The 22,229-nt window shown below is 44.3% G+C and overlaps 1 protein-coding gene across 1 annotated transcript in view; it reads right to left on the bottom strand.

The window, feature by feature from the left end:
• The window catches only part of SNX25 (sorting nexin 25), a 552,258-nt gene that overhangs the window by 320,005 nt on the left and 210,024 nt on the right, over positions 1-22,229 (bottom strand). The window contains 3 exon segments of the mRNA XM_063920745.1: positions 3,811-3,997; positions 5,768-5,912; positions 5,914-5,941. Coding sequence (XP_063776815.1) covers positions 3,811-3,997; positions 5,768-5,912; positions 5,914-5,941 — 360 coding nt within the window.

The following is a 22,229-nucleotide window of genomic DNA, read 5'->3' as shown; positions in this document are numbered from 1 at the left end:
CTCCATTATATACATTTTAGGGACAATATTATCATACAAGGAAGGAATGAATTGATAATATTGGCTACTGTAACCTGAAGCCGAATTAACATCCCTACACTGTAGCCTTGGCTAATTAGCATTTAAATAACCAAGCTCACATGGCCAGCTCAGCTCACTGATACAGCTAGCCCACATGCTGTGAAAGACACACCTACAGGTATGATATACTGTACCCACTTGAAATCACAGAGCTCACTCTCTTTCCAGACTCCCACACTGGCACACACACTGCTACAGACTCACTCAGAATCAATCTAGCTCTCAGAAGCATGGCTTGCTCATCACCAGGACTGATCTCCTTACTAAGGCTAAGTATTGTATACACATGGCTTATTGGCATAGAATAGTTAAATATGTAAATACATTTGACTTTAAGGTTAATAGTACTTGTGCAATCATGTGATTGTTATGTGTTGGTGATAATACTCTATGAAATCTGTAATGAATTGGAACAGTAGACAATCTGTAGCATAGCATTCCTGGTATACATTTGTGGATGGTGATTTATAACAGATTGTAGTGGTTTTATATAGTGCATCTTGCTGAAATATAGCATGTGCTTGTAGCAATGGCAGGCTGATACTTGTGGTTACCTGGTGATCTGGTCTTGTGATGGTTCATATAATATGGACAGCATACAATATGCTCTGGTTATTGAGATACTGTTTTGGCTTGGAATTGTGAAAGGTGATTAGATGGCTTGGAATTGTAATATCAGCACATATGCATTATGTTGAAGCTTATACGTTTTGCAATATAGTGGAGTCTTATGGCTTCTGCTATGTGATTATGGTGTAACAAAGAATGCCATGTGTTTGGACTTGCAAATCTAAAATGGCTGCTGCCATTCCCTTTTGAACCATATGTTACAGACTTTGGAATTATGGGAGTTTTCCCAAAATGGAGTCTAGCTTCTGTCCCATGCGGTCTGTGGACAATGCAGCCACATGCTGCCCCTCCCCCACCCACCCACACACACACACATACATACATATACCAAAACCAATACCATAAGGTATTTATTTAAGATATATATTGTCCAATATATATCAATAAATCTCGGATTTAGCCGAGTGCTTTGAGTAAATATCTCCCCAGTAATAAATACACATACAGTACAGTACATACATCTCTCACACTCCTTTCATCCTATTTGTTTCTTATATAGTTTGAATCTGTGAAACTATTATATGGTGACTTGCATTGTATTTGACCAATACTGTTTAATGATAAAAGTGAATTCTATGTGTAGCAATTGTTTGTTGAAATACATTCTTATGATTTACATTCTATATGACTGGCGTGCATTCTTATATGAACAGAATATTCCTAATGACTTAAAGATATATATGTCTAGATGCAACCTCTGCGGGTTTGCTTATAAAAGGAAAATTATACATTTGCTTCAAAGATATGAAATATAGTAATATAATACAAGCAATAGAATCAGACAGAGAAAAGGACGGGAATAGCAAAGGAAAAAAGTATACACCTTAGCACGACCCCCCTTATCAGTGGTCTATCCTGAAAACAAAGTGGCACAGTTTTCAAATTGCCAGTAATGTAACAGGGGTGTCCCTGGTGGACCGGATGTGCTAGTCAGTACAATGCATGTAGTGGGCATTGCCTTGTACATATACACTAACAGAAAGTTATTCATACACTCATAGGGGTCGATTCAATTATGGACAATCCTCTCGTGTCTTAAAGTAAAAGTGGCGTTTTGCCACACTTATAGTGCCCCTGGACTCGCGGATTGTTGGTCGTAGCAGAAAAGAACTGCAAGCAAAAACGTGCAAGTCCAGGCTGTGAGATGCCGTGCTGGCAACGGCATCAAAACGCAGTTGCAAAGACAACTCGAGCCCTTCACGGGTAACTGAATTGACCCCATATAGTCATACAATTAATCATACATTTCTACAGGCCACCTTAAAATGAAAGAACATTGAAATCTGGCTTGAATATAATGTAAACAGAAGAGAACGATAATATCTGCAGGGGTTTTTTTTTGCATGGAAGAGGTAGAGTAGCAAATGAATAACAGGGAAGAGACATTTTTTTTTTTTAGTCTCACTCTCCTACATAGGCAGAACTTTGTCTAGACAGCAGAGATACGTCTCCTCTTTTACTACTCTGTAATGCAGCAAAGCACAAAAGGTAAACCGCAGGCAGAAAACAGGGATGCATACGTCATTGCAAGAGAGAATGGAGTGGGCAGGAGGAGGTCTAGCACCTGTTTAAGTAACAACCCTATATGTGCTGGCCCCATCACCTCTGAAAGTTATGAAACCCCTCTTTAGAAATCCCACAATTGTGCCTGGGCTCTAGGTACATTTTTGACTCCTTCACTGCCAAACACATTAGATAACTTCATTTTTGGTCAAGATAATTTGTTGTATTGGCAAGACTGGTATTCTGGTTTCTCATGCACCTCATGTGGTATTACTTGGATTATTATAAAAATAATGCACAACCCACCCCATACCACCATTTTCTCTTTTTTATGGTGAAACTATTCTATATATTTTAGATGGACTGGCTGGAGGCCTCCCTAAAAAAAGAAACATCTACGGAACGCTTCTTCAATACATGGGAGAGTTACATTGATACTCTGTCCCCTATGCTCAAAAACCAGCTTCGGAATTGCTTCAAACATACGCTATGGTAGGAGACACGAATGTGCTCTTCCGACCTCCGATTAATGTCAACACTACTCTGGTTTAGGTGGGTTTGGGATTAAATTCCTTATCCTTCTTGTCCTTAAATATATGCATAGCAATTACTTATGTACTGTATTTGAATGTTTTATTTTTCCTGATGTACTCTAACATTCAGCTGTCTATATAACATCTGTGATGCTTCAATATTTTATGTTCATGCATCAATTAAGAAAAATGCTACTGAAAAATAAATAAATAATGCAGAGATAATAATGTAGATAATCTCTTTGGACAAGGTATGCAGACAGTGTGTATGTAAGCCTTGGCGCCAAATAATGTCTAAAAGAAAAACTATAGAATTCTCTCAATGCACTTTTCAGAATAGTAAACTGTTTATTTTGTGCATAGAAGAGAAAGATAAGACACACATACTGTAAATGCAAACCACTTAAGACATAGAAGAAATTCATGAAAAAGCTGTTCTGAAAAGTGCACAAAGACAGAAGTATATTGTTTTTATATCTTTTATACATGGTTGGCGCCAAGGGTTTTATACACACTGTCTGCACATATATCATTTCTGTTTGGGATTTCAGGTTATCCTTGTAGTTTACCCCAAGGCTGCCCCTGGTGGTACATTTATCTGTATTTCTGTTAGCAAGAACTTGGGATAGTTATGGAGGGGACACATTTCAGAGAATGGTTAAAATTGCTGAGTAACGGCGGGAAATGTAACTAGACCTGTAATAATGTTTCCTAATTTTGTCTGTATTTCACTATATTGGACACAGAAAATAAAAATATTTTTATTCATGTACTGTAACAACAGTTTTTCCTTGTTAACCAGGTAAATAGCATCAAATTGTAAAACTTGAGGGGAACCATCCAGCAATGAACTGGTTACAATAGTTGTAATTACCAGTTAATGGACATTTCATGACGTGTGCTGGAATGACATTTACTAAAACCACACCTGTGGAAGACCTTGCTTGCTCCCCAGTGTACAGTGGTGTCCCCATTACTTTTAGCCACCATTTTCTGTTTCATGCCAATATCTTCCGTATACCTCAATTTAAAAGCGTTTTAAATCATTCTGAGAGCCAGGTACCTTAGCTGTTTCAGGAACTCAATGTCAGAGCTGTTTGTGATCAGTTTGATGAATTCCTCATAAGATGGGGCATATGTATAGGTCTTCTTGTGACGTTCATTCACCTGCTCCCTGTATTCCAGCTGGCTGAGCAGCATCTGATTAATATAATCCGGATCACTCAGCAGCTCCACCAAGGGCTTCAGCACTAAAGAAACAAAATCAGGACACAGCAAGATGAAGGTCACCTGAGATACATACTTGAAAAGTCTTGACCTTCTTAGTACCAGCTAAAAATCTCTAACCTAGCAAAGGATGGTTGGAGTAGCCAAGTGTAATAACAAAACACAACTGGGTAAGACAGTCTAGGACAGTAGTATTAAATGTGCAGCTGCACAACATGCCCTGCCACAGATTTAGCATGCCCTAACACCCGAACGGTGGTAAGGCATGGTGGGATGTGTAGTTTCACAGCAGTGATATTCAACATACAGTTGAATATCACTAGCCTAGAATTAGAACTGTAATCACGGTTACGTCCCAGTTTCAGGATATGCACACATTATTGTTATGCTCTATAGGGTTTATTCAATTATACACACACACACTACTCAAGGCACCATCTGAGTCACAGTTTTAAAAAATGCGCTAGTCCAGGCTGCGAGGGGCACGAGTTGCGGTCCCAGCAGCGCAGTGGAAACTGCCACTGCGAAGATGACATGCGTACTTTGCGGGTAATTGAACTGACCCCAATGCAGAAAATAGAAACACATTACAGGTTGAGTATCCCATATCCAAATATTACGAAATATGGAATATTCCGAAATACGGAATTTTTGGAGTGAGGGTGAGATAGTGAAACCTTTGATTTCTGATGGCTCAATGTACATAAACTTTGTTTAATGCACAAAGTTATTATAAATATTGGCTAAAATGACCTTCAGGCTGTGTGTATAAGGTGTACATGAAACATAAAGGTATTCCATGCTTAGACTTAGGTCCCATCCCCACAATAATTCATTATGGTATGCAGTTATTCCGAAATACGGAAAAATCAGATATCCAAAATACTTCTGGTCCCAAGCATTTTGGATAAGGGATACTCAACCTGTATAAAGAAAAGATACTCAGAATACTATGTGGGGTGTGCAATTGGCGCCAATCATTTTGGAGCTGTTGAATTGAATCAATTACAGACATATTTCGCCCATTTTTAAGGCATTATCGCCAATGCCTTTTCATCTTTTTGTTTTAAGTGAAAAGGTATTTGCGAAAAATGCCTCAAAATTGGTAAAAACAGCCCGCATTATTGCCGGCGCACGTGCGAAAATAAATGGATCCGCCGATCCACATATTTTTCGCTCCTGCTGAATATTTTGCCTAGGAGAAAATCCGGCCCTGCTATTGGATAGGGCGAATCCCCAATCGCCCTAAAAATACAGAAAAGCTTTTTTTTTTTGCCTAGGCTAATTGCCTCAAGCTCTATGCTGTCATTCTGCCTCAGAGGCTGTTCCAAAAATGATCTATTTGTTGAAAACTTAAATAATTTGGGGGCAACTGATAGCGTTACTGGCCCGATTTACAGATATCGCTACATACATCACAATGCTGCCCAATTATACACTGGAGATATTCAACACAGTAGACGTAAGCACACTTTTGTAAATGTTTGGACACTGTATTAAGTACAGTAGGTAAGAACTGAAATAAAGATAAAATGCGTCTATATTGGAAAAATATAGACAACCATGACTTCCCTCGGGTTAAAACACACACTTCAGACTGTTCAGAAAGTAACCTTTCAAGAGTTATGCCATACTAATGACTACTGTGAAAACTCTGTCCTCATCCCTATTTCATATATCTGTGTATACTATGACTGTGTATGACACTGCAGAACCTGTGCACCTTATAATCTTTGATGATGGTTATATTTTGGGAAAGAACACATGCAATGGATTTTCTTCCTGGAACATACCCTTAGTGGCAAGTATTTCAGAAAGAACTATGCGTAAGCTGTGAGACTGGGCATCCCGAGTGGGCACCAAGCAGAGAACTAGCACCTGTGCACACTTCTGCAGGTACCGCAGCTCTTCCTCTGTGTTTCTTAAGCAGGGATGAAGGGGCAAAGGGTCTTGGCTGTTCATCCTGTCTGAAAGAAAAAGTAACAAAAGAGAAAGCAAAGAAACTGAAGTTAAATGAAAAACACAGATAATACTCCATTATAAACTCTACAATCGCATTTCTCATTGCAGAAAATAAGAGGATTTTAATACCTACCGGTAAAACCTTTACTCGTAGTCCATAAGGGATACTGTGGACCTTAGTACAATGGGGTATAGAAGGGGCCCAAAGGAGCTGATGCACTTTAAATGTCTTCACAGGGTGTGCTGAATCCTCCCCTCTATGCCCTCTCCTACAGCTCAGTCTAGAAAAACTGTACCCGAAGGAGATGTACATACTTGAGAGGAGGATACATGACAAACGAGTGGTGAGACTTAACGAACTAGCACACAACACAACAATGAGCTAGCAACAACTAGCAAAACACAACAGAAACAGCTGTTGAAACAACTTCACACAAGAACAAAACCTTGCCGGAAAGACTACGAGAAAAGGATTTACCGGTAGGTAATTAAAATCCTCCTTTCTCTATCATCCATAAGGGATACTTGGGACCTTAGTACAATGGGGACGTCCCAAAGCTCCCAAACAGGGTGGGAACGTGCTAAGACTGTCTGCAACACTGTACATCCAAACTGGACATCCTCTGCAGACAGGGTATCAAACCTGTAAAGCTTAAAAAACGTGTTTGTTCATGACCAGGTAGCGGCCAGACACAGTTGTAGGGCCAAAACTACCCGGGCAGCCGCCCAGGAGGAACCCACAGGCCTTGTGGAGTGGGCCGTGACAGACCGAGGAATAGGCAAGGCCGCCGAAGCGTAGGCCTGTTGAACAGTAAGCCTAATCCAATGGGCAATGGACTGCTTTGAAGCAGGACGACCCTTTTTGAGAGCATCATACAGCACAAAGAGGGAATCCGATTTTCTGACAGCAGCAGCCCTCTTGATATAAATTCTTAGGGCTCACACCACATCCAATGACTCAGGAATTGAGGAAGAGGCTTAAGCCGCCGGAACCACAGTAGGCTGATTCAAGTGGAATGCAGATGTCACCTTAGGTAGGAACTGTTGTCGAGTCTGGAGTTCCGCTCTGTCCTCATGAAAGACCAAGTAGGGACTTTTACAGGACAAAGCACAAAATTCGGAGACACGCCTCGCGCAAGCCAAGGCTAGGCTCATAACCTTCTTCCATGTAAAGGTATTTGTCCTCCACCGACATCAGATGTTCAAACCAAGAGGACTGTAGAAAGGACAAAACCACGTTTAAATCCCAAGGTGCCATGGGCGGTACAAAAGGAGGTTGGATGTGCAGTACACCCTGCAGGAAGGTCTGGACTAAAGGCAAAGCAGACAATTTCTTCTGAAAGATAATGGAAAATGCCGAGATCAGGACCTTTATGGAGCCCAACCTCAGGCCCATATCCACACCAGCCTGTAATAAGCGCAAAAAGCGCACCATGTTGAAATCCGCAAGAGGATACTTTCGGCCCTCACACCAGGAGACGTATCGTTTCCAGATATGGTGGTTTTGCTTTGACGTAACCGGTTTTCTGGCTTGAATCATGGTGGTAATAACTTTGCCCGGAAAGCCCTTCTCAGCTAGAATGTTCCGCTCAACCGCTATGCCGTCAAACGAAGCGCCGTAAGTCCGGGTAGACAAACGGTACTTGTTGAAAAATATCTTCCCTTCGCGGAAGGGGCCAGGGTTTTTCTATGGCCATCTCCAGAAAATCCGCGTACCAAACCCTCCGAGGCCAGTCTGGGGAGATGAGAATCACCTGAGCTCCCTCTCTTGATTCGCTTTAGAACCTTGGGGGGCAACGGAATCAGAGGAAACAGGTACACCAGCTGGTAATCCCATGGAGTCGTCAACGCATCCACTGCCAATGCCAGAGGGTCCCTCGCTCTGGAACAATAGCACTGAAGCTTGTTGTTGAGCCAATAAGCCATCAGATCGATCTGTGAACAGCCCCACAGATCTGTTATCAGTTGAAACAGCTGAAGGTGAAGACCCCATTCTCCTGGGTGGAGGTCGTGACGGCTGAGGAAGTCTGCTTCCCAGTTGTCGACTCCTGGAATGAATATGGCCGACACCGCCCTTGCATTCTGTTCGGCCCAGCGGAGAATCTTGAATACCTCCCTCATGCAGGTCCTGCTCTTTTTTCCACCTTGCCGAGGACGTAAGCCACAGCCATAGCGTTGTCCGACTGTACCTGAATGGCCAGGCCTTGGAGCAGATGAGCTGCCTGTAGAGAGCATTGTAGATTGCTCTGAGTTCCAGTATGTTTATAGGGAGGTGGCTTTCGAGGAGTGACCACCGGCCCTGGAACTGTTGTCCCTGGGTTACCACTCCCCAGCCCCAAAGGCTCCAGCCTCTTGAAGCTGGTAAAAAACCCGATCTGTGGTCTAGAGAATCCGAAGCTCTGCCCCTCCAAGAGGTTAGAGGATTGTAACCACCACAGGAGGGAGATCCTGGCCTGCAGTGAGAGACGTATGACCTGGAGCATCTGCAGATGTGAACCCGACCATTTCTTCAGGAGATCCAGTTGAAATACCCTCGTATGGAATCTGCCAAATTGAATGGCCTTGAAGGAGGCCACCATCTTCCCCAACAGACGGGTGCAGAGATGTAGCGAGACCCGGTGCTTCTGCAGAACGGCCCAAACCAACTCCTGAATTGCATTCACCTTGTCCATAGGGAGGAAGACCTTCTGAGCCACCGTGTCCAGGATCATTCCGAGAAAGTGGAGATGCTTGGTTGGCTCCAGGTGGGACTTTTGAAAGTTCAGAATCCACCCGTGGCATGATAGCAGGGATGTAGTGCGATAGATGCTGTCCAGCAATACTTCCTTCGATCTTGCTTTGATCAGCAGATCGTCCAGGTAGGGGACAATGTTCACACCTTGAATCCTGAGTTGGAACATTATTTCTGCCATCACTTTGGTGAAAACCTTTGGGGCCGTGGATAGGCTGAAGGGCAGCACCTGGAACTGGTAATGTTCCTGCAGCAGAGCAAACCTGAGGTAAGCTTGATAAGGCGGCCATATCGGTATATGGAGGTACGCATACTTTATATCCAGGGAGACCAAGAACTCTCCCTCCTCCAGACCTGAGATCACTGCTCTCAGAATCTACATTTTGAACCAGAAAACCCGCAGACATGGGTTTAACGATTTGTGGTTGAAAATGGGTCTTACTGAACCGTCCAGTTTTGGTACCACAAAAAGGCTTCAGTAGTATCCCTCGTCGCGTTGTTGAGGTGGCACAGGAACAATGACCTGGGTCTGGGCTAACTTTTAAATGGCCTCGTGTAGCTGGTAAAAAAACCCGACTTGAAATACCTGATTGGTAGAAGACTTTCGAATTCCAGCTTGTAGCCTTGGGAGATCAGATCTTTTACCCAGGCGTCCTGGCAGGAGCTGAAGAATTTCAGACGAGCTCCCGCCCTGAGGTTCCCATGGAGTAGAGGTAAACCGTCATGCCGAGGGTTTGGAGGAGACAGAGTTGACGCCCTGTTCCTGGGAAGCGGAGGTGGCAGGTTTACGGACTTGGCTCTTGAATCTTGTGCCGGCATTTGAGGAACCTCGCGCCTTACCTTTAAAGCGCGGTGTCTGAAAGGACTGTAGAGACGGCCCAGTGTAAGAACGTCTAGCCGGTGGAGCAGCCAAGGGAAGGTACATGGACTTACCAGTAGTAGCCTCCGAAATCCAGGTATAACTCACCCCCCCAAACAGCCAATCTCCTGTGAAGGGTAAGGCTTCCACACTCTTTTTTGACTCCGCAACTGCCACCCACTGACGTAACCACAACGCTCTACGTGCGGAAACCACCATGGTGGCAGTAAGGGCATTTATTATCCCAATACCTTTGATGGTATCACAGAGGAAGCGGGCAGACTCCTGTATGTGCTGAATTAGTATCACCGTATCAGCTAGGGACTAGTCCCCAGCAAGGCCCTCTTGGATGTTACCGGCCCAAGTATGAATGGCATGTGTCACCCAACAACCTGCAATAACAGGCCTCTGGGAGGTCCCCACTGCAACATAAATAGATTTTAAAGTAGTTTCTATTTTCCTGTCTGCGGGTTCCTTTAAAGGCCGTAGCCCCAGGAACCGGCAGTACAGATGCGATACTGATGTATTGACAGCAGGGGGGCGTTACCCGGACCTTTTGCCCCTCTTGTGCAAAAGGGAAGGTGGCCATCCATTTCTTTGATACCTGGAATTTCTTATCAGGGTTTGCCCATGGCTCTCTAAAAAGATCACCCAGTTCCTTAGTCAGGAAATGTGACCTGTAGCTTTTTCTGTGATGAGAAAAAAGGATTGCTGCACATCTGTCTCATTCCCAGGAATATTTAAGAAATCCCTTATAGCAATGATAATTAAGTCTACTCCTTGTGCTGCAGAGGAATCATCTAATTCAGTATTAGATTCCAGCTCTTCCCCCTCCTCTACCTCTGGTAGCTCCTCCTCAGATTCTGAGAGGATATCAGGTAACGCCCTTTTGTGGGGTAACGGATTTGATAGAGGGGGAAACATCTACTGTCTGCCCTATCTGTTGCCAGAGCAGCCATAGCCTGTTGTAACTGCTACCTTTCTGGTCTAGCAGTAGTCCGTTCATTTGACATGTCAGCAATCACAGATCTTATAGAGCTGAGCCACGCAGGCTCCTGCAAATCACCCCCTGAAGCACCACTATCTTGTGAGGGCTGACTGCATGAGAGAAACTGTATGAGAGGGGGAAAACCTGGTGTGACAAACAGTGCACACAGCTTTTTTTCGCCATGCTGACAGAGGACATTAACATTCACACACAAACAGAGTACAACAGGTGCAAGCAAGCCTGCCCAGACTATTGTGTGTGGAGCTACTCAGAGAGGAGGGACCAGCACCAGCCTGAGAACTAACAATTATATAGTTCGAAGTGAGGCAATTTTGTATATAGTGCTTGAGGAGACTAATATATAGGTCTTACAGCGGGCTCTACCCCTTAACTACACCCCTGTACCAGTGTCTGACCGTGGAGGATCCCTTGGAGGAGCTGGCAGTCCTGCAGCAGCGCTGTGTGTGGAAAACTGGGCGAAGAAGCCACTGGTCCCGCTCTGAGGAAGCTCCGCCCCTTATAATGGTGCCGGAGCTATGCTGATATTTATACTGGCAAATGTTCCCAAAGTGAGTAGAATAAGGAACAATCACCAATTTTCACTATAGCTGCCAGTGTACGCAAGGGGGTTATGGGATCACTGACAGGGGCGTCCATATGCCTGCCCAGTGTTCATGCTGCACATAGGAACCAGTTCCCCCCTAGCGGGGTCCCCAGTTGTCACTCACCACTCTGCCGACCTTCAGGCTCTGTACTGGGGGAGTGTGGCGTGCTGCGGGTGTGTGCACGAGAGCGCAATGCCTGCGGTATACCGACCCTCAGGACCGTTACCCTGTCAGCACCTCTAAACGAGGCCAGTATCGGTCATCCCCCAGTGTCCCTCGGTGCAGGTAAGCTGTTGCCCAAACAGCTTACCTGAAAATAACAAACAGAAACTAACCTGAAGAAAAACTCTCTGGAGCTCCAGAGTGTGCATCCTCTCCCGAGGGCACATTTTTCTAAACTGAGCTGTAAGGGAGGACATAGAGGGGAGGAGCCAGCATACCCTGTGGGAGAAATTTAAAGTGCACCAGCTCCTTTGGACCCCTTCTATACCCCATTGTACTAAGGTCACCAGTATCCCTTATGGATGATAGAGAAACATTGTGCAAAAGGCAATTTGGAACTGTGTGGGTTACGGACAAAAAACTAAAATAAAAATACCTAAAAATGAATTACCATATTATTAAAACAAACAAGAGTGGTTAATTTTATTAGAAAATCTAAACTTATTATTTAATATTATTATTATTTGTCATTTATATAGCATGCACATAGCACGCATGACTTTACAGAGAATACTTAAGCCATTCACAGCAGCCCCTGCTCTAGGGGAGCTTACAAACTATATTCTCTACTATACGTACATATGTACATTGCCATTATTATATTTATATTCACATCAGCGCATACATATTCCACAATGCTGTACAGTAAGGGGCTCATGGTCAAACAAATTACATACGATGATGTGAAGCAGAAGGTTGTTTGATCCAATGAGCTCACAATCTAAAGCAGGATACACACTATGCAATATATTGAACGACGTTGCGATCGCAACGGCTCATAAATACCAGCGTATAGTGTGTACCCTCTAATCCACCCTGGGTGGTCCCATCGTCCCATCTGATGTGCTGCATATAAACTGTGATGCTGCTGTGGGATTAGCAGTGTTGTTACATTATGCATGTAATGATATATAGTGTTGTCGTACAGTAAATTGTGTAGTGTGTATGAAAATGCGATAAATTGTTACATCGCATTCCCGAGTCACACAGTCGTTTAGTTGTGAACTCAACTTAAGAGATGGCAGAGTGCGTTGTTTATGGATGCATGGTAATAAATGGGGGTGATGTGTTTATGATGGGGCACGGCTATTACGATGGATGCAGTATTTCTGTTCTATTTTGTGTTCGTTTCAGTTTTTTCCAGAGTCTAATCATGATGAAGCCATCACGCATAAAGATACGGCACTGTATTAGCAGGACAATGTAAATAGGAATAATTTTCTGTGTGTTTGAGGGGGAAATAAAAAGCCTATTGGTTCTACTCTCTCGCTGTAAAATGTCATAAACACTCATAAATACTAACTTCAGCTAATGAGAACCAGAGATCAATAGAAGGAAAAGAAGCAATACGTCTCGTCTGAAATAGTTTGTAAAGGTCATTATTGATTAGATTTCTCGCAATCATGGGAAAAAGCACTTTATTTTAAATTCCTACTTGGTTAGAGAAATAGAAATATTAGCATCAGATATACGCTATGGCTCATTAAAACAATTTTGTATGTGTGTAATTACTGTACTGACAATCAAGCTAAGCTTAAAGCAAGATCTGCAACTTGTGCATTGAGACAGAAACAGATACATCGGTTGAAATTTACTAAGGTCCCAATTCCATTCAAGTTTTTTTTTTTTTTAGAAGTGTCATTTTGGGAATTTAGTAAACTCAAATCTCGGCAGTGTTGGGGCTATTCGTATTGAGATACACCGCCGATCACACAAATACGAATCAATAGACCATCGGTCAAATGCGGCTGTTATTTTATACAACACGGGAATTTACTAAGAATTTGTATTCTCAATCACTGCCGACAATATCCACACAGCCGGGAAAGGATGGAATTCGTACAGAAATGGAGCCTTCAAATAGACCTACTTTTTGCTGGCGTGTTTTGATAGTCATGCACGGATCAGTGAGATCCATGCATGCTTCTCTATGCAAATGCGTGCGAAAGAGGTGAAATAAAAATTGCGTGGGGTCCTCCCTCCTAAGCCTAAACAGCCTCGGGCTCTTTGAGCCAGTCCTGGTTGTTAAAATACTGGGGGGAAATTGAGTATGGTTCCCCAATATTTACACAACCAGCACCAGGCTCTTGGACCGGTCCCGGATCCAAAAATACGGGGGACAAAGACGTAGGGGTCCACCGTATTTTTAAAACCAGCACCGGGCCCCACTAGCCAGGGAGATAATGCCACAGCTGGGGGACACTTATGTAGGTCCCTGCGGCCGTGGTGTTATACCCCTTCCCCCCCAAATTGTCACCTCTGGCTAGGGTTCACTGGGGGAGTGGGGACCCCTTAAATCAAAGGTCCCCCCTCCAGTCACCTAAGGGCCAGAGCTGAAGCCTGAGGCTGTTGTGCCCCCCCCATCCCTGGGTGGGGGATGGAGGGCCGATAGCCTTCAAAAGAGTAAAAAATAGAATATTGTCTTTTGCTGTACAAGTCCCAGCAAGCCTCCCCTGCATGCTGGTACTTGGCAAAACACAAGAACCAGCAAGCAGGGAATTTACAGGCCCGCTGGTACCTGTAATTCCACAACAAAAGAAATCCCCCCCCCATCCCAAAAAAAAAAAAAAACACCCACACACACCCACCGTGAAAGTACAAGTTTAATACACAAACATGCACATTTACACAGTCACACATACTTACCTAGTATCCCATAGAGACCATCGGTCCTCTTGTCAACGTAGAATCCATTGGGGTACCAGTGGAAAAAAAAAAACAATATACTCGCCTATAATCCAGTGAAGATCGGTCATCTTTTGTACGTGTGGGCATCCACAGGGTTAAAAAAACAAAAACACCCACAAGAGTTATTAACCTCGCAGTTAGCCGCAGACCGCAATTTTCCCACCATAGACTATAATGGAGGACCGCGATCCTCCATTATAGCCGATGCGCTCCGCCAGACTGACAGGCCAGGAGCGCACAGCCAATCAGGAGAGCGCTATGACGTGGCGCTCCCTGATTGGCTGCCGGGTCCTCTAGTGACAGCAGTCATGGGGGGTCCGAGCATTCGGGGAAAGGGGATCCATGTGTAAACATGGATCCCCTTTAGTGGCGTTGACCGAGTTTTTGGGGTTTGTTTGTTTTTTTAACCCTGCGGATGCCTACATGGACAGAAGAGGACCGATCTGCACTGGGTTATAGGTGAGTATATTGTTGGGATTATCTCAGGTAACCCAATGGATTCTATGTTGACAAGGGGACTGATGGGCTCCGTGGAATACTAGGTAAGTACGTGTGAGTGTATAAGTGTGCATGGTTGTGTATTAAACTTGTACTTTCACGGTGTGTGTTTTGGGTTTGTTTGTTTTTTTTGGGGGGGGGTATTTTTTTCGTTGTGGAACTACAGGTACAAGAGGGCCCGCTAATTCCCCGCAAGCTGGTACTTGCGGTTCTCCAAGTACCAGCATGTGGGGGGAGGCTTGCTGGGACTTGTAGTTCCACAGCAAAAGACATTATAAAAATGTTTACACTTTTAAAGGCTATGAGCTCTCCATCCACCACCCAGGGATGGGTGGGGCAGCCTAGAATTTCACCCCTGGCCCTTGGGTGCCTGGAGGGGGGACACCTTGATTTTAGGGGTCCCCACCCCCCCAGGGAACCCTAGCCAGGGGTGACTAGTTTTGGGGGGTAATACCATGGCCGCAAGGACCTAGATAAAAGTGTCCCTTGGCTGTGAATAATGTCCTGGCTAGTGGATCCTGATGCAGGCTTCAAAAATATCAACAGAAAGAAACTTGTACACATAGAAAACAGCGCTTTAGGAGCCTTTCCATTTTTTCTTGTTGTTCTGATTATGTTAAGTAGTGATCTTAGGATCGGAGCCTGAGTAGTTGTTGGGGCGCAAGTTACTATTATCCATTTTTTCCACAGATCAAAGTAGATTGCCAACTCCAAAAGTCCAGCCACCCCTGGTCTACGGTAATTATGTAAAACCTTTGTATGTTTCTAAACAATTTTTCACACCAGTACTTTCATATCATACTGGTTTTATATATATTATATTTATGGCAACAGATACACAGTATTTTTTACACATTTAAATGTTAAGTACAACGTATTATCTTTAGCACAATCTATCCATAATTGACTACATAAATACATACAGTACATCTAGTCACTGAACAGACATTTAATTGCTATAGACAAGATCATGAGAAATCATCTCCTGTAGTTAGAAAGTTTAAAATAATGAGACCTAAGACACGGAGGGGACCCTGTACTGTATGTATGCGAGACCCAGGACGCCTGTGCCTTCCTGTTGTGGGGAAGGAGGACAGGTTTTTTCCTCCTATGGCTGCTACTGTTGGTGATTTGGGTCATGTAAACACAGGGAACCCAGGCACTAAGTCACTACGTAATCAGCCGTGCGTGTAGGGAAAGGGTAATTATGAACAGACAGTGCACAGGTTTCACATTCTGTTATTGTCATGTAGCATTATGGCAAATCATCCACACAGCCTCACAGCTAATGTGATTTTAGCATCTGTACAAGTGATCAGACACCAGTGACAGTTTTATTTATAACTGCATTAAATAAATTAAATACTGAAATACATGTATTACAATTTCTAAATAAATTGATTAATTTATTAATAAAAAAGGTTTTATCCTAGGGATGCCGTGAAAAAAAAATGCCGATACTCTAGGTTGCCAAGAAAGTTTGGGAACCATTGCCTTAGCGCATGATCCATTGCTCCTTTAAAATGGCTGATCGACAGCGTAGACCTAGTGATTTTCAACCTTTCTAAACTCTTGGCACACAATTGGCAAGGCACGCCATCAGTTTGTTTTTTAAGGAGATGTTTTATCATTACAACAGTTAAATGAATACGAACACAAAAAGCAGTCTTCATTGTACTGGTGCACAATGGTTTTAGAACGAACACTAAAGGTGCATACACACGGTGAGATTCTGCCCATCTGGCAGATTTGCACTATGCGATTTCCCTTGATCACCCCAGAGACCAAATCCACTGATAATGACTATATACACGGTGTGATTTTGGCTCTGTGCGATTTTTGCTATGGTCAGTTTGACTATACAATAGATTGTACACTTTATAGTCAAAACTGACTTACCTGCCCAGTCTAATTTTACTTGCGATGCAGACCCCGTGGGATGGTGCATCGGCACTGCAAGCTGTATACACAAGGTGCGATATGCACTATGTTTAATACCGATATGGACTATATAGTCTATATCGGTAGTTAAAATCGCACCGTGTGTATGCCCCTTACCTGTACCAGAACTAGGGCCAGTTATTACTGATCCATTGTCATCATCTTATACTGTGCATTTTCTACATACAGGATATGATGTTGTATCTGCACACTCACAATTAGTGAGATTAAACTGTGGTAAGACCAAAACACTTATTTTAGAATAGTGCTCCGATCACAATAGTTTGTAATTGCCAACATCAGGGGTGCTTACCAATTGCAGCAATAGCATATACAGAACAACGAAATGGCTGTATTGTCGGTGCACAAAGAACAAATGCTCCTATTTCTTTAAAATTTTACTTTTAATTCTATTTGAGTTAAAATGATGTGAAATTGATTCACACACTGATCATAGACTGCAGTGAAACAAGGTTTAGTTGGTTACTGGTCACCTTGAGGCTAGTGTTCATAGAATATTCCCTAGAAGGAGGGCACCTTCATTATTGTGGGTTAATGATACAAGCTAAGGTGACCCCAGTAATACCAATCAATATTATCCTACGGGGGAGTATAATGAGTTCTAATTATCAATAACCCCACATTAGTGTATGAGTGTTGGAATCCTAGACCAATTAAATATGCATCATGTTTTGGGCGTCCATATATTTCCTTTTATCTAAGCGTGAACTTCACCAATTCATCAAAGGTGTTCAATATGTCACCATCAAAATCATTTATTCTTCAGATAAGTTGTGGAGAGCGGAATAATCATTGCTATTGCTTCATTAATACAAAATTAGTCACTTTAATGTATGCACATTCACATTTGCACTTTAATGTATGTTATGTCTGTCATTTTAATCTCTGTTTCGCTGCGGTCTATAATGAGTGTGTGGATCAATTTCACATCATTTTAACTCAAATAGAATTAAAACACCAATACAGCCTTTTTTTTGTTCTGCGTTTTCGAAGTAGAAATTTGTCCATGTCTGATAAGCCTTATAAAAAATAAACTAAATTCATAATATACAGTATTACTACAATGTAGGGAGTGGCATCACTGGGCAGAATTATTTCACAAAACTCTGTTTAAGTGGAAGACAACAATGAGGAGAGTTTGAGATTCAGGCTCAGACTCCCAGCCCAGGACCCCCCAAACCCCATGCCTCAAGTCCAGCAAGAGCTGAAAGGCTCAGACCCCTATTCTGTAGAGTACAAGAGGCAGGCTGGGGTAAAATAAGAATTTACTTACCGATAATTCTATTTCTCATAGTCCGTAGTGGATGCTGGGACTCCGTCAGGACCATGGGGAATAGCGGGCTCCGCAGGAGACAGGGCACATCTAAATAAAGCTTTTAGGATCACATGGTGCGTACTGGCTCCTCCCCCTATGACCCTCCTCCAAGCCTCAGTTAGGTACTGTGCCCGGACGAGCGTACACAATAAGGAAGGATCTTGAATCCCGGGTAAGACTCATACCAGCCACACCAATCACACCGTACAACTTGTGATCTGAACCCAGTTAACAGTATGATAACAAAAAACGAAGTAGCCTCTGAAAAGATGGCTCACAACAATAGTAATAACCCGATCTTTGTAACAATAACTATGTACAAGTATTGCAGACAATCCGCACTTGGGATGGGCGCCCAGCATCCACTACGGACTATGAGAAATAGAATTATCGGTAAGTAAATTCTTATTTTCTCTAACGTCCTAGTGGATGCTGGGACTCCGTCAGGACCATGGGGATTATACCAAAGCTCCCAAACGGGCGGGAGAGTGCGGATGACTCTGCAGCACCGAATGAGAGAACTCCAGGTCCTCCTTAGCCAGAGTATCAAATTTGTAAAATTTTACAAACGTGTTCTCCCCTGACCACGTAGCTGCTCGGCAAAGTTGTAATGCCGAGACCCCTCGGGCAGCCGCCCAAGATGAGCCCACTTTCCTTGTGGAGTGGGCCTTTACAGATTTAGACTGTGGCAGGCCTGCCACAGAATGTGCAAGTTGGATTGTGCTACAGATCCAACGTGCAATCGTCTGTTTAGACGCAGGAGCACCCATCTTGTTGGGTGCATACAATATAAACAACGAGTCAGATTTTCTGACTCCAGCTGTCCTTGAAATATATATTTTTAATGCTCTGACAACGTCCAGTAACTTGGAGTCCTCCAAGTCGCTAGTAGCCGCAGGCACCACAATAGGCTGGTTCAAGTGAAAAGCCGAAACCACCTTAGGGAGAAAATGAGGACGTGTCCGCAGTTCTGCCCTGTCCGAATGGAAAATCAGATATGGGCTTTTGTATGATAAAGCCGCCAACTCTGAAACTCTCCTGGCTGAAGCCAGGGCCAATAGTATGGTTACCTTCCATGTAAGGTATTTTAAATCTACCGATTTTAGAGGCTCAAACCAATGAGATTTGAGAAAATTCAAAACTACGTTCAAATCCCACGGTGCCACTGGAGGCACTATTGGGGGTTGTATATGTAGTACACCTTTGACAAAAGTTTGTACTTCAGGCACTGATGCCAATTCCTTCTGGAAGAAGATTGATAAGGCCGAAATTTGAACTTTAATGGACCCCAATTTTAGGCCCATAGACAATCCTGCTTGCAGGAAATGTAAGAATCGACCCAATTGAAATTCTTCCGTTGGAGCCTTCTTGGCCTCACACCACGCAACATATTTTCGCCAAATGCGGTGATAATGTTGTACAGTCACTTCCTTTCTAGCCTTAATCAAGGTAGGAATAACTTCCTCTGGAATGCCCTTTTCTTTTAGAATCCGGCGTTCAACCGCCATGCCGTCAAACGCAGACGCGGTAAGTCTTGGAACATACAAGGTCCCTGCTGAAGCAGATCCCTTCTTAGAGGTAGAGGCCATGGATCCTCCGTGAGCATCTCTTGAAGTTCCGGATACCAAGTTCTTCTTGGCCAGTCCGGAGCCACCAGTATTGTTCTTACTCCTCTTTTCCGTATAATTCTCAGTACCTTTGGTATGAGAGGCAGAGGAGGGAACACATACACTGACTGGTACACCCACGGTGTTACCAGAGCGTCCACAGCTATTGCCTGAGGGTCTCTTGACCTGGCGCAATATCTGTCCAATTTTTTGTTGAGGCGAGACGCCATCATGTCCACCTTTGGTCTTTCCCAACGGTTCACAATCATGTGGAAGACTTCTGGATGAAGTCCCCACTCTCCCGGGTGAAGGTCGTGTCTGCTGAGGAAGTCTGCTTCCCAGTTGTCCACTCCCGGGATGAACACTGCTGACAGTGCTATGACATGATTCTCCGCCCAGCGCAGAATCCTTGCAGCTTCTGTCATTGCTCTTCTGCTTCTCGTGCCGCCTTGTCGGTTTACGTGGGCGACTGCCGTGATGTTGTCCGACTGGATCAACACCGGCTGACCCTGAAGCAGCGATTTTGCCAGGCTTAGAGCATTGTAGATCGCTCTTAGCTCCAGTATATTTATGTGAAGGGACGTCTCCAGGTTTGACCATACGCCCTGGAAGTTTCTTCCCTGTGTGACTGCTCCCCAGCCTCGTAGGCTGGCATCCGTAGTCACCAGGACCCAGTCCTGTATGCCGAATCTGCGGCCCTCTAACAGATGAGCACTCTGCAACCACCACAGGAGAGACAACCTTGTTCTTGGTGACAGTGTTATCCGCTGATGCATGTGCAGATGCGATCCGGACCATTTGTCCAGCAGATCCCACTGAAATGTCCGTGCATGGAATCTGCCGAATGGAATCGCTTCGTAAGAAGCCACCATCTTTCCCAGGACTCTTGTGCATTGATGTACTGACAGTTCCTGGTTTTAGGAGGTTCCTGACAAGTTCGGATAACTCCCTTGCTTTCTCCTCCGGGAGAAACACCTTTTTCTGAACCGTGTCCAGAATCATTCCCAGGAACAGCAGACGAGTTGTCGGGGTCAATTGAGATTTTGGAAGATTCAGAATCCACCCGTGTTGCTGAAGCACTACCTGGGATAGTGCTACACCGACTTCCAGCTGTTCTCTGGACTTTGCCCTTATCAGGAGATCGTCCAAGTAAGGGATAATTAATACGCCTTTTCTTCGTAGAAGAACCATCATTTCGGTCATTACCTTGGTAAAGACCCGAGGGGCCGTGGACAAACCAAACGGCAGCGTTTGAAACTGATAATGACAGTCTTGTATCACGAACCTGAGATACCCTTGGTGTGAGGGGTAAATTGGGACATGCAGATAAGCATCTTTTATGTCCAGGGACACCATGAAGTCCCCTTCTTCCAGATTCGCTATCACTGCTCTGAGTGACTCCATCTTGAACTTGAATTTCTGTATGTACAGGTTCAAGGATTTCAGGTTTAGAATAGGTCTTACCGAACCGTCCGGCTTCGGTACCACAAATAGTGTGGAATAATACCCCTTTCCCTGTTGTAGGAGGGGTACCTTGACTATCACCTGCTGAGAATACAGCTTGTGAATGGCTTCCAAAACCGACGTCCTTTCTGAGGGAGACGTTGGTAAAGCAGACTTTAGGAACCGGCGAGGGGGAGACCTTTCGAACTCCAACATGTAACCCTGAGATATTATCTGCAGGATCCACGGGTCCACTTGTGAGCGAGCCCACTGATTGCTGAAAATCTTGAGTCGACCCCCCACCGCTCCTGAGTCCGCTTGTAAAGCCCCAGCGTCATGCTGATGGCTTTGTAGAACCCGGGGCGGGCTTCTGGTCCTGGGCAGGGGCTGCTTGCTGCCCTCTCTTACCCTTTCCTCTGCCTCGCGGCAGATAAGACTGTCCTTTTGGTCGCTTGTTTTTATAGGAGCGAAAGGACTGCGGCTGAAAAGACGGTGTCTTTTTCTGTTGGGAGGGGGTCTGAGGTAAAAAAGTGGATTTGCCGGCAGTTGCCGTGGCCACCAGGTCCGAAAGACCGACCCCAAATAATTCCTCTCCTTTATATGGCAATACTTCCATATGCCTTTTGGAATCCGCATCACCTGACCACTGTCGCGTCCATAAACTTCTTCTGGCAGATATGGACATCGCGCTTACTCTTGATGCTAGAGTACAAATATCCCTCTGAGCATCTCGCATATAAAGAAAAGCATCCTTTAATTGCTCTAGAGTCAATAAAATACTGTCCCTATCCAGGGTATCAATATTTTCAGTCAGAGAATCCAACCACACTACCCCAGCACTGCACATCCAGGCTGAGGCTACTGCCGGTCGCAGTATAACACCAGTATGTGTGTATATACTCTTCAGTGTAGTTTCCAGCCTCCTATCTGCTGGATCCTTGAGGGCGGCCGTATCAGGAGACGGCAACGCCACTTGCTTTGATAAACGTGTGAGCGCCTTATCCACCCTAGGGGGTGTTTCCCAGCGCGCCCTAACCTCTGGTGGGAAAGGGTATAATGCCAATAACTTCTTGGAAATTAGCAGTTTTCTATCTGGGTTAACCCACGCTTCGTCACACACGTCATTCAATTCCTCTGATTCTGGAAAAGCTACAGGTAGTTTTTTCACCCCTCACATAATACCCCTCTTTGAGGTACCAGCAGTATCAGAGATCTGCAAAGCCTCCTTCATTGCCGTGATCATATAACGTGTGGCCCTATTGGAAAATACGTTTGTTTCTTCACCGTCGACACTAGATTCATCTGTGTCGGTACCCGTGTCGACTGACTGAGGTAAGGGACGTTTTACAGCCCCTGACGGTGTCTGAGACGCCTG

The sequence above is a fragment of the Pseudophryne corroboree genome, chromosome 1, assembly GCF_028390025.1.
Source record: "Pseudophryne corroboree isolate aPseCor3 chromosome 1, aPseCor3.hap2, whole genome shotgun sequence".
Classification (NCBI taxonomy): Eukaryota; Metazoa; Chordata; class Amphibia; order Anura; family Myobatrachidae; genus Pseudophryne; species Pseudophryne corroboree.
This window is presented reverse-complemented; position numbering and strand designations above follow the sequence as displayed.